Raw genomic sequence first — 13,992 nt, 5'->3', positions numbered from 1 at the left:
TCACCTGTCTTGTTATATACAGTAGAGTCTCACTTATCCAACATAAACAGGCCGGCAGAATGTTGGATAAGCGAATATGTTGGATAATAAGGAGGCATTAAGGAAAAGCCTATTAAACATCAAATTAGGTTATGATTTTACAAATGAAGCACCAAAACATCATGTTAGACAACAAATTTGGCAGAAAAAGTAGTTCAATATGCAGTAATGCTATGTAGTAATTACTGTATTTATGAATTTAGCACCAAAATATCACTATATATTGAAAACCTTGACTACAAAAATGTGTTGGATAATCCAGAACGCTGGATAAGCGAGTGTTGGATAAATGAGACTCTACTGTATATGTAACTCAGAAGTGTGACAAGTTAGAATTTGGAAGATTTTCTCCTGCTGCTTCTAGAATATATTTCTTCCTCAGATTTTCTTCTCCCAAGTTGATGACAGGATCTCTGGAAATGACCCATTTGGGATAGGATCTGTGAAGTACTATTGAAAACAAAAACAAGCAAACAACCCAGAGCAAACTTCCTCTCAGGAACTAACTCCATTTCCTGCCCTTCCAGATGGAGCAAGGTTGGAGCCAAGACAGCAGCTGCAGGAATAGACTGAAGGAAAGGTTAAGGAAAGAAAGGCGCAAGAAAGAGTTTTAATTTGTCTTATCTATTCATAGATCAATCTATCTTCCCATATATCAATCTATCTGTCCATCTCTTTCTCTCTTTTGAAAGGGTTGGATTGTTAGAGAGCTGTAACGTCCAATGCTCAGAGAACTGTGACAAGGGTGACTGAGCTTGCATCATGCAAAGGCTTAGCAATGCAAATTAGCTTAGTATGGGAAGGAGAGGCTGCCTCCCAGCCCTAGAGTAACCACTTGGCAGGCAGTACTGGATTCTGTATGTTGTGTGCGTGTGAGAGAAGGATGTTTGGGTCAGCAAACATCTGGTGAGAAATAGGATTTGAACTTCCAAAATGTTGCATTCCTGCATGGAGGGAGCTGCAGCTTGTGAATGGTAGCCCAAGATTCGGGTAAGTTTGCCTTTCCCTTCCTTCAGTCTCTTCTTTACAAGGGGCTGCCTCTGAAGGGGTTGCAGTGCAAGAAAGTAGATTCAAAGGAGTCACAGGAGACTCTGCTGTTGCAGTGCAGGAACTTTTGTAAGTTCATGGGGCCTCCTCACAGAAGAAGGTGGTCACAGTATCCAAAGTCCCTACATTTGAGTTGGGCCCAGACCATCTTGAGTGGAGAGTTTGAAGACCTTTGGGGCAGAAAAGGGCCAAAATCCTGGAAGTGGACCTTCTGCATGAGGGCTTTGGGCAGAGTTCAGCACTGTATTATTGGGATAACTGATGCTCACTTGCAATGAAGTATAAAGTCACCCCGATTTGGCCAGTGTGGCAACTTCCTGTGTTCCTTTCCACTGGGTGGTGGGCTTCTTTGAAAACTTTGATCCTGCCCCTTCCTGCTATTTGCTGTGGAATAGCCAGTACTTTTTCAGGTTTACCCTGTAAGCAGCTTGGTAAAGATATGTGTCTTGCTCACCTATGAGGTGCACTAGACATGGATGTCAGTGTTTAAATAAGCCTCATTTCTTACATTTTATAGACAGAAGGCAGAGACCCATGAAAGATAAAAATTGACATCCAATTTTGTGATTAAGTCTGGAAGAGACTTCAAATACCTTGTCTGTTTGTTCCAAACACAGTTGTGTTGTTGTCTTAAATTTGCAATAAAATTGAGAATGTGTCATTCTTGGTTATGCCAGCTAGAGAAATATGTTATTTTCCTCATTCCCCTGTCCCCAGAATGAATTGTAAACAGCCCTGCTGACATTTCATTATCTTCTTTTTACCAGAAAAAAAAATCATATAATTGTCAGAGTATTCAAAGTTACTTCATTAAATGTAACCATTTCGTGTAATTCATTGCGATGGTTTTTAAAATGTGAAAGATTTCCTAATTCTCAGTTGTATGAGAATGTGACAATCACCTCTAAAGGGTATTAGACAGGCCTGCTAAAAGTTTTCTTCTTTCTTTTTGTATTTATACAAAACATAAACATATGCATTGTTAGTTTTGCTATTCCATATTGCTTTCTAATAAGGGCTGAGAAGCTTTAAGTCTGACTGGCAAAAAATGGTCAAAATCTCTCAAAAGTGTCTAGAAATGATATTTGAAGGGAAAAGAGAGTTTGTTGTTATACCAATACAGTAATATTATCCCCACTTCTAATTTTACTTTTGAAATCTAATTTTGTAATGCCTGCGTTACAAAGAGAAACTGGACTGTTGTGAGTTTCTGGGCTGTATGTCCATGTTCCAGAAGCATTCTCTCCTGATGTTTTGCACACATCTATGGCAGGCATCCTCAGAGGTTGTGAGATCTATTGGAAAAACTAAGCAAGGAAGGTTTATTTATGTGTGGAAGGTCCAGGGTGGGAGAAAGAACTCTTGTCCTTGGAGGCCAGTGTGAATGTTGTAATTAATCACCTTGATTAGCTTTAATGGACTTGCCAGCTTCATGTCCTAGCTTCTTCCTGCCTGAGGGAATCCTTTGTTCGGAGGTGTTAGCTGCTCCTGATTGATTCATGTCTGGAATAAGGAACAACACTCTGAAAACAGAGGAATTCCAGACATGAATCAAGCATAGGGCGTTACATGGAAGCTCTTAGTCGAAACGGATGTAGAAACAAATGTATACAGCTTTGTGATTCTTCCCAGCCAGCAATCAGCATGTGAAGGCCTCTATCAGCATGCTCTCCTTTTATGAGTTAAGCTTGGGATGTCTACATGGGTGGAGGGCAGGTCAGTAAGAATCAGGCTTCTAGTTACGTAACATGATCCTTCTTCAAGGAGCGTCAGGCTTCATGCTGTGTATACTGAAAGTGAACTGACCAAAACATTGGGTGGTTTATTCATAGCTGCAGTTAAGGTTATGTCACTGAAAACTTAGTCATCCTTTGATCTAAATGAAAACATTAAAAGCTGCTGATGAAACTGACAATCTGCATCCTATTTATAGTCCCAACTAGAGTAGGTTTATTGATTCAGAGAAATGTAGGACGCATTGATTTGCCAGTTGCCAGTTGTTTAAATAGATATAATCTACCTGAGAGTAGCAATAGGATTCAGACACATATATTCATTTTGTCTGTTCCTTGCAGTGTATGCCTAAATGTCCTATGGTCTAATCTTGGAAGCTAAGCAGGGTCAGCCCTGGTTAATACTTGTATGAGAGAAAATCAAGCAATACCAGCTGCTATAGGTTATACTTCAGAAGATGAAACTGGCAAGATCACCTCTGAGGATTCCTTGGCTAAGATTAATGTGGTCTCCATAAGTCCACCAATGACTTGAAGGCACACACACTCCTTGAAATAAGATTTCTAATAGTGGAAAATGGCCCCATGAACTCATTCTGGTTGTCCGGAGTCTCTGTTTCTCTATTGCAAGCAATGTTTTGTAATGTGAGAGCCTTTCTTGGGTTATCACTGGGCTGTGCTCCATTTTTTGTCTTCAGCTAATGATGTAATGAAACCAAACATCAGGAATGTGGAAATAAAGAAATGTATCCTTTCATTACCTATCGAACCTCACTGAATCTTCATGTTTTGACAGCATTGTGTATATGAGAAGTGTGTATAAATGAATTCATACTCTCTTCCTAGTCATCTGTGTCTTCTGGATGTTTCCTCTGATACTCCAAACCAGGCCTCTTCTTCAACCTGTGGCCCTCCAGGTGTTTGGGCCTTTAACTCCCAGGGGCCCTGGCTAGCTGGTTCAATGGTCAGGAATTCTGAGAGCTGAAGCATGAAACACCTGGAGAACCACAGGTTGAAGAGGCCTGCAACTACATTAGATCTGGTTTAATGTGTTTGGTTTATATTCAGGAAACCATCTTTTTAAAATGTTAACTCAAATATAACTTAAATGTTTTTCTTTCATATCTAAAATAGTTGAACTAAAGGATTTGATTAGGAGAAAAAATGATTAAAGTGAACGTAAAGAGATATAAATGTAAATTTAAGTGTTCTGTTAATGCACTCCAGATTTGAATAGAGGGGGCTTTCCACTTTCACAGAAGATGTAAGATGCAAGACCTCCAGAAAAGTAACAAAACCTCATTAAAAAAAAACACTTTTAAACCTGAGAGAACATTTCTCTAGGAATCTCTGGGTCCTCCTGGGTAACTCTATGATCAGTTTTCACTTAAAGTTGGCCAAGGAATCTGATGAACATAGATGTCTACAAAAGTGTTTTCTTTAGGGATTTCTATGCCCTCGTGGTCAAATTCAGACAAAAATGACATATACTGCTCTGTGATCCCATTATGTAGGGCAGAGTATAAATATTTTAATAATGAAGAAAATGTAATGGGAGCAGTTAATTCTTAGGGGATGGACATCTTTTTTTGGTGACATGAATACTCAGTAAAAGAAGGTCCAGGGAGAAGTTAACGACTTAGTGAACCTGTCAAATCACTGGGATAGGTAAGCTTAACTAGAGAACTTCCAGCCTTAACTTCCTTTGCATTTTTCACCTCCCAGGTTTATCCTTGCCAACTGAACTTTGCTGATGATGAATGGAACAGCCAATGTGAACGCAGCTGGACGTAGCCACTATGGCTCTTCTATTCCTGTTCCCAGAGCTGCATCCCACAGCAAGATACACACCCTGGTGGCATCTCCAAAATTACCTCCAAGGCAGAATAGTGTGGGAGCTGTTCCTTCACAGAGGGCCCCGTCACCCCGATCAGGCAAAGGAGTGCCTAATTCAAGCAATGGAGCTCCAAGCAAAGGATCCAAGCAGAAGCTCAGTCTCAAGAAAGCAGAAGCATCTGAGAGCCATGGTGGGACGGAGGGGATGGAGCTCAGCCTCAGCCAGGGCACTGTGTCTGGCTGCAGTAGTCCCCGAGGGCTGCCAAAGGCCAGTTCCAGAAGTGCCGCCTCAGCTAAGAAAGCTGTCGTACAAGCAACAGAGAGAGTAAAGGATGCCACAAGACAAACAGAAGACAGTAGCAGCCTTAGTGTCAAGAAGGGTCCTGGGAAGCTTAGCACTGCTTCTGAACCTGCAAAAAGCTCACACCTCCCAGGGAAGAGCCCTTCCTATCTCAGCCTGTATAGTGAGACTATGTTGTCCAGGTCTTCAGAGGGACCCACCACAAAGAGGCCACAGAGCTGTCCAGTAAAAGACCAATGGGCCTCAGAAGCTAACTGGAAAGGAAGTGGGACATCCAAAATGGAAGATAAATCTCAGGTTATCTCATTGGACACAAGCAACCTCAACAAGGGGCCCGCGCTACACACTGGACCCATCAGCTTTTCTTCTATGCCACAACACAACCATCCCATCATGGCCACTGTAGCCCCTTTCCAGTATCGGTGAGTAGCATGCCTGTAAGTGTGAAATCATTGGTGTTTCTTGATGTTCCTATCTGACTCCCTAGTTTCAATACACAGGGGAGGGAGGAGGTCACTTTCCACCAAAGCTAAGATAGGCAAGGCACTCTCTCAACTTCATCACATACTTTTTTAAAAAGGTCAGAGTAAAGAAAAGTTATATTTTTGATTACAACTCTCTCCCCCAGCTGCTGACTGGAAGATTTGGGAAATTGTAGCCCAGAAGGTAACTTTTCCAAGTTCTGATTAAGACAAGCAGTTTATGACATTTTCAGATCAGAATAACTGGTCTGTGAGAGCTCAGTAACATGAGAGTACAATATTAGAACCAAAATACATATTATGGCCAAATTAGAATAAGAATTGAATAGATTACGCAATAGATTTCTCAGAGGAAAGTGATTGCTTCCCCTAGTGTCCAGCTCATCCAGCATTCTTCATGTTATTACTCAACGGACTAGCAGGAGTTTTGCTGAGGCACACTTATGTTGAATTGTGTTGAGTGGTAAGTGAAGGTTGGATAAGTGAGACTCTACTGTGCATATATATGAGATTAGTATAGAATGGCATTGACCTGATGTACTTTTTTCTATCAACCAGTCGGCAAGGCGAGAAAGACAGGAACACCCTCCCTAAGGAAGAACATTCATATCAGGTGCATCAGCCTAGCCCTACTGAAGGTTCTGAACCCAACCCAAGAAGTATGGGTAAGTAGAAATGCTGGATGGATCTCTCTCATGGGCTGTCAATGATCAGAGTGCATGGCACAAGGCTGGTAGCACAGGGAGTTTGGTCTGTTTGTGCATGCTGAATGTAGGAGTTGGTAACCACCTAGGTAGTCCACACTGGGCAATAGAATTGCACCTAGCCTATGGGCACAATGTAGTTATTTTACACTTTTTGAACCAGGCTGCATCTTGTCTAGCTTTGCTCTAATTTTCTTTGTGTATCACAGGACAGTATTCTTCATATCTGTCGAATGAGAAAGTGCCTTTATCGTAACTCAGCACATTAGTGATTGTGCTATGTAGCCTCCTTTCTTTTCTGCTTTTGGTATATGTATTAAAAATGGGAGCATGCAAAATACAAAACAGCCTACAAGAGAGAATGTTGCATGCTAAATTCTTAAGAAAAATGTAAACATTGCTAGTATTGATACTCAGTGTAGTAAGAATATTTTTTGTGATACTCAGTTTTTTTAAAAATTTTTTTGTCTTATTGCTTTGGCATTCAGTAGCCATTCTTCGATATGTCTGCAACAGACACCTTTCATTTAGGGAGAGTGTCTGAATCCTGCACAGAAAATGCACATTTATTTGCATGTATGTGCTTCTATTCTATGTGTATGCACCCACACATCTGGATTCTCCTCACACAAGGGATGCATTTTTAGTTGCCTAGATTAGAAGCAATATAACTGAATTTGTGTGGTTGAATAAGAGTGCCCCATTTCCAAATTCTACAGAGCATCTGATAATGTTTATTACAAAATTTAGACATTGATTAATGTGTTGCATTTTAAATTTGAGTTTTCTGTATATGTTGCTAAGACATTTTTTTCCTCTATATCGTACTACTTCCTTACTAATCAAACATTCCTTGTTGATCAAAAGCAACGTTTACTTCAACTGCTATAATTCAGTGAGGAATGCTCAACATATATGGGACTAATTGATTAGGAATTAATTCTAACATCGCACTATACATATTTTGGTTATATCAGGGGTGGGCAATGTGGCCTGCAGGCTCCATGTGGCCACAAGGCTGTTTTTGTGACCCTCAGAGTCAAAATATTTTTTGGTGAAATATATGCTTTCAAAAGCAAATGTTTTGCCTCAGAATGCCACCAAATACACCCTAAAGAACATGGAGGTCATCTGGCTATGGAGACATAGTCAGTTCCAAAATAGTGACATTGCCAGTGAGATCTACTACCCTGTTTCCCCGAAAATAAGACATCCCCTGAAAATAAGACCTAGTAGAAGTTTTGCTGAATTGCTAGATATAAGGCCTCCCCTGAAAGTAAGACTTAGCAAAGTTTTTGTTTAGAAGCATGCCTGCTGAACAAACATCAGAGCATGCAGGATCGGTAAATGTACGAACATGGAAATAATGCTAGTAACAAGAAATTCTTGATAGGATTCACAGTTTGTCTGGTCATGCTGGTTTGTGATGACAACTACTGTACAATATATGATAAATGTTCTTTTTTTGTTTAACAATAAATGTGAATTCTTCTTCATGGAAAAATAAGACATCCCCTGAAAATAAGACCTAGCACATCTTTGGGAACAAAAATTAATATAAGACACTGTCTTATTTTTGGGGAAACAAGGTAGGATCCTTCTGAAGTCTCCACACTGCTGTAATCTTTTCACATTTGGCAATGGGGATGTAGCAAAATGTGTGTGTGTGATCTTAGCCCAACCGTGATGCATGGAATGGCTTCAGAGGCATTCAACGTCAAGCAGTTGTATATGGCTCAGCTGAGCATGGGTCCACATTCAGACTTACTATGTTTGCCTGCTTGAGGCAAATTTAAACTCACTTTCCCAGCAGCACTTTGTGCGATGCAAACATTGAAAGAGCCTTGTCCTCCCTCCCATGGCATAATGGGAGTTGAGGTTTTACTCTCTGTGTGTTTCTCACTTTCTTTCTCAGCCAATCAAAGGCTTGGTTGACTATGTCTGTCCATTCTCCTCCTCCCTTGTGGCGTGCACTTGGGACTTCAATTCACTTTTTTTTAAAAAAATAACAAAATTGTTATAATAAAAGCTTTAAAAAATTCCAAAAAAATAGTGGATTGGTGAAACGTTTTGAAACTTGGCAGATATGCTGTAGAAAATGTGGCCTATAAGTGAGGTGAGTTTCATGCTGATAGGCCTAAAATGACGGAGGCTCTAAAATTTCCCCATTGGCACAAATCTTTCCAGCATGAAAACTGAAACCTCTCCTGAATTCAGGAGGTTCCCTAAAAATGGAACAGGGGGGCAACCGAAAACCGATAACTGAAAATGGCACGGGTTTTTGCCAAATTGCACACTATGTTCTGTTACTCCCCTTCTCTTATAAAGATAATTATTTTTAAAATTATGACTTTGTAGATGTATTGCTCATCTTGTCTCCCATTTTAAAAAGGGATTATCATTAAAGAAGTGATGCCTGCCCCACACAGTATGACTGTACCATTGCATGATGCTTTAGACTTCGACATTTATGTTTTCAAATTTTAACGGGTTTGGTGACATATTCTCTAAATTGATCAGCCATTGATGCCAATGGATTGTGGGTTTATGGCTATAGGTTAGAATAATAGAATCATAGAGTTGCACAACAAATAAGACCACATGGGCCGTCTAGTCCAACCCCCTGCCATGCAGGAAAATTAAACAGAGCGATTGACTTTTCTAGGATTTGGAAAGGTGAAAGCTATAATCCATAACTAACTCATGCTGATGCATGAAATCTCATTGTGTTCCCACTTTAGCAGTTATGACTGGAAATCATGGCATAGGACTTGAATGGAATTAGTCGGGGAGGATACAAATCCTCCCCGAGGCCTCTAAGGAAAAGAATGAATGGGACATGTATCATAACAGGATTATGGCCCCATTCAGGCGTTTTAGCAAGAAAGGATTCCCGGGAGGGAAGAAAGGAATTGATTTGATCAGGTCATCTCAGTGCTTTAACTTTTTGCTAACCATAGATCTTACCCCAACCCTGAATTCTGCCAGCATTTCTTCTCCCTGATGCCAATGCAAAATGGAATATCTATTTGTTGTGCAAGCTCATGTTTCCGGAAGCACAGAATTCCCCTACCTCTTGTCCTTTAACAACTCATATCTTTCTCTTATGAGTGATCTCTTGGCTGCATATCGGCAGTGGATAGGACTGAAACCAGCCATGAGCAGAGCCAGAACCAAACATCGGCTAGGTTGCAACTTCCACTGCATTTTTGTTTTTTCTCTTTCCAAACACCTCTCTCTGTTCTCTTCCTCCTACCCAGCAGGTTAGAGGGAAGGACAAAATGGTTAGATTAGAGGGGATTTGAAATGTACCTTTTGGGCAGAGCTTGGAAACCATACCTTTTTGAGCTACAGTGCCCAGAATCCCCTCCCCCTCTTTTTCTTAAGGTCACCTTTCCTCTAATCATGGTAATGCCAGGATAAATTAGCAAGGGATATCACTATTTCAAAGAGATCTTGTGACATCTTAGAGACTGTAATGTTGCCACACCAAGGCTTTAAAGCGGGCAGCCCTGCATTTCTTCTGCCTGCAGAATTCTGAGATATGTAGTTTAGGGAGGGCCCTTTTGAATTCTCAGGTACCGACATCCTCACCTTCCCAAACAACATTTCCCAGAATTCTGCAGGTGGCAGAAATGTGGGGCTGCCCACTTTAAAGCCCTGCTGTGATAATGTAGTAATTGAGAGAATGAACTTGGTAACGTAAGATTTTGTGGATTAATTTCCCACCCACACTACTGAATTATAGCAGTTTGGCACCACTTTAATTGCCATAGCTCCATCTTATGAAACTTGGATTTTAATTATTTGTGGCACCAGAGCTCTCTGACAAAATATTTACAAATCCCAGAATTCCATACCATTGAGCCATGGCTGTTAATGTGGTGTCAGGCTGCTATATTTCTGCAGCCAAATTCTGGATACAGCCAAAGACTATTTCCTTAGATGCCTTGCGTGAGATGCCTGGGTATAGGCCTTTATAGGCACACTGGGTTTGTGCAAAACCATAGAAATGCAAAATCTGTGGATATAGTGAAGAGGTAACAGGGTTGTCATGATAGTTGTTGGAGAACAAAAGCAGGAAGAAAGATGTTGCCCAAAGCCATGATACGTATATGAATAGTGGAGGGAGTTCTTGGAACATAGTGTGAGAATCAGAAAGAAGATACAATAAACTGGCCAAAAGAGTCCTCATGAGACTGGCGTGTTAACTAGTGTTAGAAAATTATTGTCTCTGTTCAATCCACTAAATCCATAGACCAGAGTTAATGGGTATATTTCTCTTCTGCTTTTTCTCTTTGCAATCTTCCTTTATAATTTTGATTATTTCTGTCTTGGCATGGTGGAAGAACAATTCTGTATAGAAGCCTAGTTCCATGCATCAGGAGGAGTCCATGTGAGGGGGCAATGTGTTGTATTTGGGTATGTCTGTTATTATGTGTAGGGTTAGGAGTGAGTTGTTGTCCTAACTGTCATAAATGTCCTTGAAGTATTTCCTGAGGCGGATACAATAGAAAGGTGAAGAAAAAGCTCACATTTCTATTGCAGCAGCATATGAAACTGCCACCATTTTGGGGAACTGATTCATGGCCAGGGAATCTTTCTGGCAATCATACAGAATGTGGACCTAAAGAGGGAATGTGGCATGCAACTGCATATTGGGGCCCACTTCACTTTTCCCCCCACCATTGCTGCCACAGCAAATTGGGATTTGTTGCGTGTAAATGTGCAGAGGCAGATGGATTGTCAGGCATTTGTCCAGGGTGCTTCTAACCTGACTGCTTTGACAGATGGGAGCGCAGCACCTCCCAAGATGCTGGGTCATGTCATGACCAATGCACAGAGGGTGTGGGGGACACAAAATCATTACTGAGGATGGTGGGGAAGACAGTGATATGCCCAACAGCACAAAATGCATTAGAGATGAAAGAGAGGGCAGATGGTGGCTTTCCCAACATAATTGTTTAGGTATATTCAGCTTGAGGGTAGTGCATGGCTTTGAGACCCTTTGCGATCTCAGGAATAGCCTAGGGAAGGCTCTTTGTGAGTGTGGTAAAGGGAGAGCAATGGAGAAAACCCCAGGTCCAAAACAGTTTGACATTGTTTGCCATTTGTAATTGCACAAGATGGAGGTAGTGGAGTTGCATCCCATAATCTCTCTTTTCATTGTTCTGTGCTGACCCCCCAGCCCAAGCCTTTGGAAAGGGAGAGCAATCTTTGCAAATATGTCAGGATTGGTTTTAGTGGATTATTGCTTTTACTGCTCTGTAGTGTTTTATTTTTGATTGTAGAGCTGCCTTGAATATTTTATAGAAATGCACGGGTTTAAATGGTGGAAGTAAATAGTTATTAAATAAAGGCTGGAGGCAGGTTAGCTGAAGGAATGAGGTAGGGAAGAGTAAGCGGAGGAAACAAGAGACCATGGAAAAGAAAATATAATGAAAAGAGGAGAGTTGTAATAATAAGTTGTCATACAGCTTAAAGAGCAGGTAATTCGGATGCTTTGGGGAAATAGATAGGGATTTTGTCATGCTCTGGATTGTTGTTCATACACCGAACATCACAATTTTGTTTGCTAACCAAATGATACATTCATTGTTCCAATTTGTTCAGCGCTATTTTCCAGCATCAGCCACATTTTTAATGTGCTGCAATCCCCATTCTCCATGATTAAAATATAAAAAGAGGCTATTTCATTGTTTATGTCCCCCCTGTTTTCTCTAGATGAAGGGTGTGTGCACGTGTGATGTGTGCAATGATGCTGTGGCTATGCGTGTCTCTTTTTTCTGGTTTCTTCTCTTCTTTCTTCCCTCATTTACCATTAAGATTTTGGATGACTTAAGAAGAATTATCAACTCTAGCCATGGAATCTGTATGCTCCAAACTCCAGTGTTCTAAGCCTCAAAGAAATAATGTCTTCAGCTCTATTTGCTGTCTGTCTTGGCAAATAATATTATCAGCCTGTAGTTTTTGGGGCTTGGAGGATGGCACAGAATGCGACTGAGTGTGTAAGAGATTGGTTATATGCTGTCTTAGAGTCACAACAAAATGGCTTTGACAGGCACATCTATGGTTACTTTAAAAATCTGCATGTTTCAAATGGGAATGGGATAAGGTGGCCTTACACAACCTCAACACCAGTGAAGCATTGCATGCCCTTAGCTCTGTTGTGGTGCTATTTTGTCCATGCTTGGAGAAATAGCAAAATCCATGGGGGTGATCTTCGGTTATGGTGTTCAGCCATCATGTGGGAGAGGTATGTTGACTACACTCGTCTTTCACTTTCTTTCTCCTTTTTTCAAGAACACCTCTGGGAAAGTAAGAAGTACCTGGGTATAGGGGAAAGGGAAGTCTTATATTAAACAAGGAACACTGAGCAAGGTTGAGGAAGAAGTTGGGGGGAGTCAGAGCACATTGTGTTGGGAGGAGAGTGTGCTGATCACTGGCCACCACACATTTTGGTGCTTCAAATGTTAGCCTGTTCCTGGTTACATTTGACCTGTTGATTCCAAAAATGGCACCTGTTTTCCCTATCAGCTCTAGTTTTTGAAATACAGAAAATATGCCACCTACCAGTCACCATCGACTTGCCCATAGAAACCATGATAACTATTCTGAGAAACTGGAGCTGATGCAGTCTATCCAAAGCAACTTTCTGAGTTAGTGGCCCAAACAACTCCAGGAACAGACCTAAAAACCAAGACACTAAGAAAACTTTTTTTTTTTTGCTTGAGCTGTGTTGTCAATAGGTAGGACCTCGTGACATATCTCTTGGATTATAGTTTTGGAAACAAATGGGAAGGAGAATTTGTTGCCTATAAATTAGAAAGAACATAACCACTCAGACAGAGACACACACAAACTTTGTGTGGGTTTCCCCAAACATGAAGGGAATGGAGAAAGAGTTATGGGCAGATGCCAGTGCCAAGGTTTAAGCTTTCCATCATCTTCCAGAATTTTAGAGTAGTGGTCAAGGATGCAGGAGTGATAATAGGAGTGTGACTTGACCAAGGTCATCCAGTGAGTTTCCATGCTTGAGTGAGGATTTGAACTCTGTTAAGAGTTATAATCCAGCATTCAGACCACTACACCACACTGTCTTTCATAATAATAACAATAGATCACGAGACTATAAAATCAAAAATCTATGTTTAGATATAGTCACAAGTGCTGATCAGGGTTTCTTCCTCATTTTCCCCAACAACATGAGATGGGAGAGTGGGACTGTGTGTGTGGCTCCACCCCTTGTACCACATCCTCAACACCACTTCCCCACAGTGGAGAGCGAATGTCTGAAGTGGAAGACCTTGTGTGACAGCCCATCAGACATAAGAAGACTGCTCTAAACATTGGTAGCTACTGGCAGTAGAGTGACTAAATTCTGGGGCTGAACTTTAAAAGTGCTATTCAAGATGTGGAACTTATTTTTGACAAAGGACTCTGTACCTTGGAACTGTACCAGTTCAGATTAAAACCTCTGAACAAATCTTGCCAAGAAAACCCTGTGACAGGTTCGCCTTAGGGTCACCATACATCAGAAAGAACTTGAAGGCACACAACAACTAATTTGTATAATTAGCATGCTGTATTTTTGTTGTTTCACAGGACACTCGCTAGTTTGTGTCTAATGCTTGTTATTTACAAGGAAGGTCTTTGACATAACTATTTCTTTATACAAACTTCTACTGGCCTTGGAAACAGAATTGTCTCATGACTGAGACTGCATTGAGAAAGTAGAAACGGAAGAGGGAGGGCAGGATGAGATTTCCTATAGCTTGAGCAGAGAGAGTTGAGGGCAGATAATTTCCATCGATAACAGGGTGAAGAGGCGTTTGGTTAGAGAACCAGCA

At 41.0% G+C, this 13,992-nt stretch overlaps 1 protein-coding gene across 7 annotated transcripts in view; it reads left to right on the top strand.

Moving 5' to 3' along the window:
• Window positions 1-13,992, top strand: part of nav1 (neuron navigator 1) — a 365,889-nt gene that overhangs the window by 77,525 nt on the left and 274,372 nt on the right. For all 7 annotated transcript variants that reach the window (XM_062978713.1, XM_062978712.1, XM_062978711.1 and 4 more), the window contains exons 2-3: window positions 4,545-5,378; window positions 5,997-6,103. In XM_062978713.1, the coding sequence (XP_062834783.1) occupies window positions 4,573-5,378; window positions 5,997-6,103 (913 nt within the window). In that variant the 5' untranslated portion in view covers window positions 4,545-4,572. The remainder of the gene's footprint in view (window positions 1-4,544; window positions 5,379-5,996; window positions 6,104-13,992) is intronic.

This window comes from Anolis carolinensis, chromosome 4 (assembly GCF_035594765.1).
Source record: "Anolis carolinensis isolate JA03-04 chromosome 4, rAnoCar3.1.pri, whole genome shotgun sequence".
Classification (NCBI taxonomy): domain Eukaryota; kingdom Metazoa; phylum Chordata; class Lepidosauria; order Squamata; family Dactyloidae; genus Anolis; species Anolis carolinensis.
The sequence above is the reverse complement of the archived record's forward strand: the minus strand, read 5'-3'. Positions and strand labels throughout refer to the sequence as shown.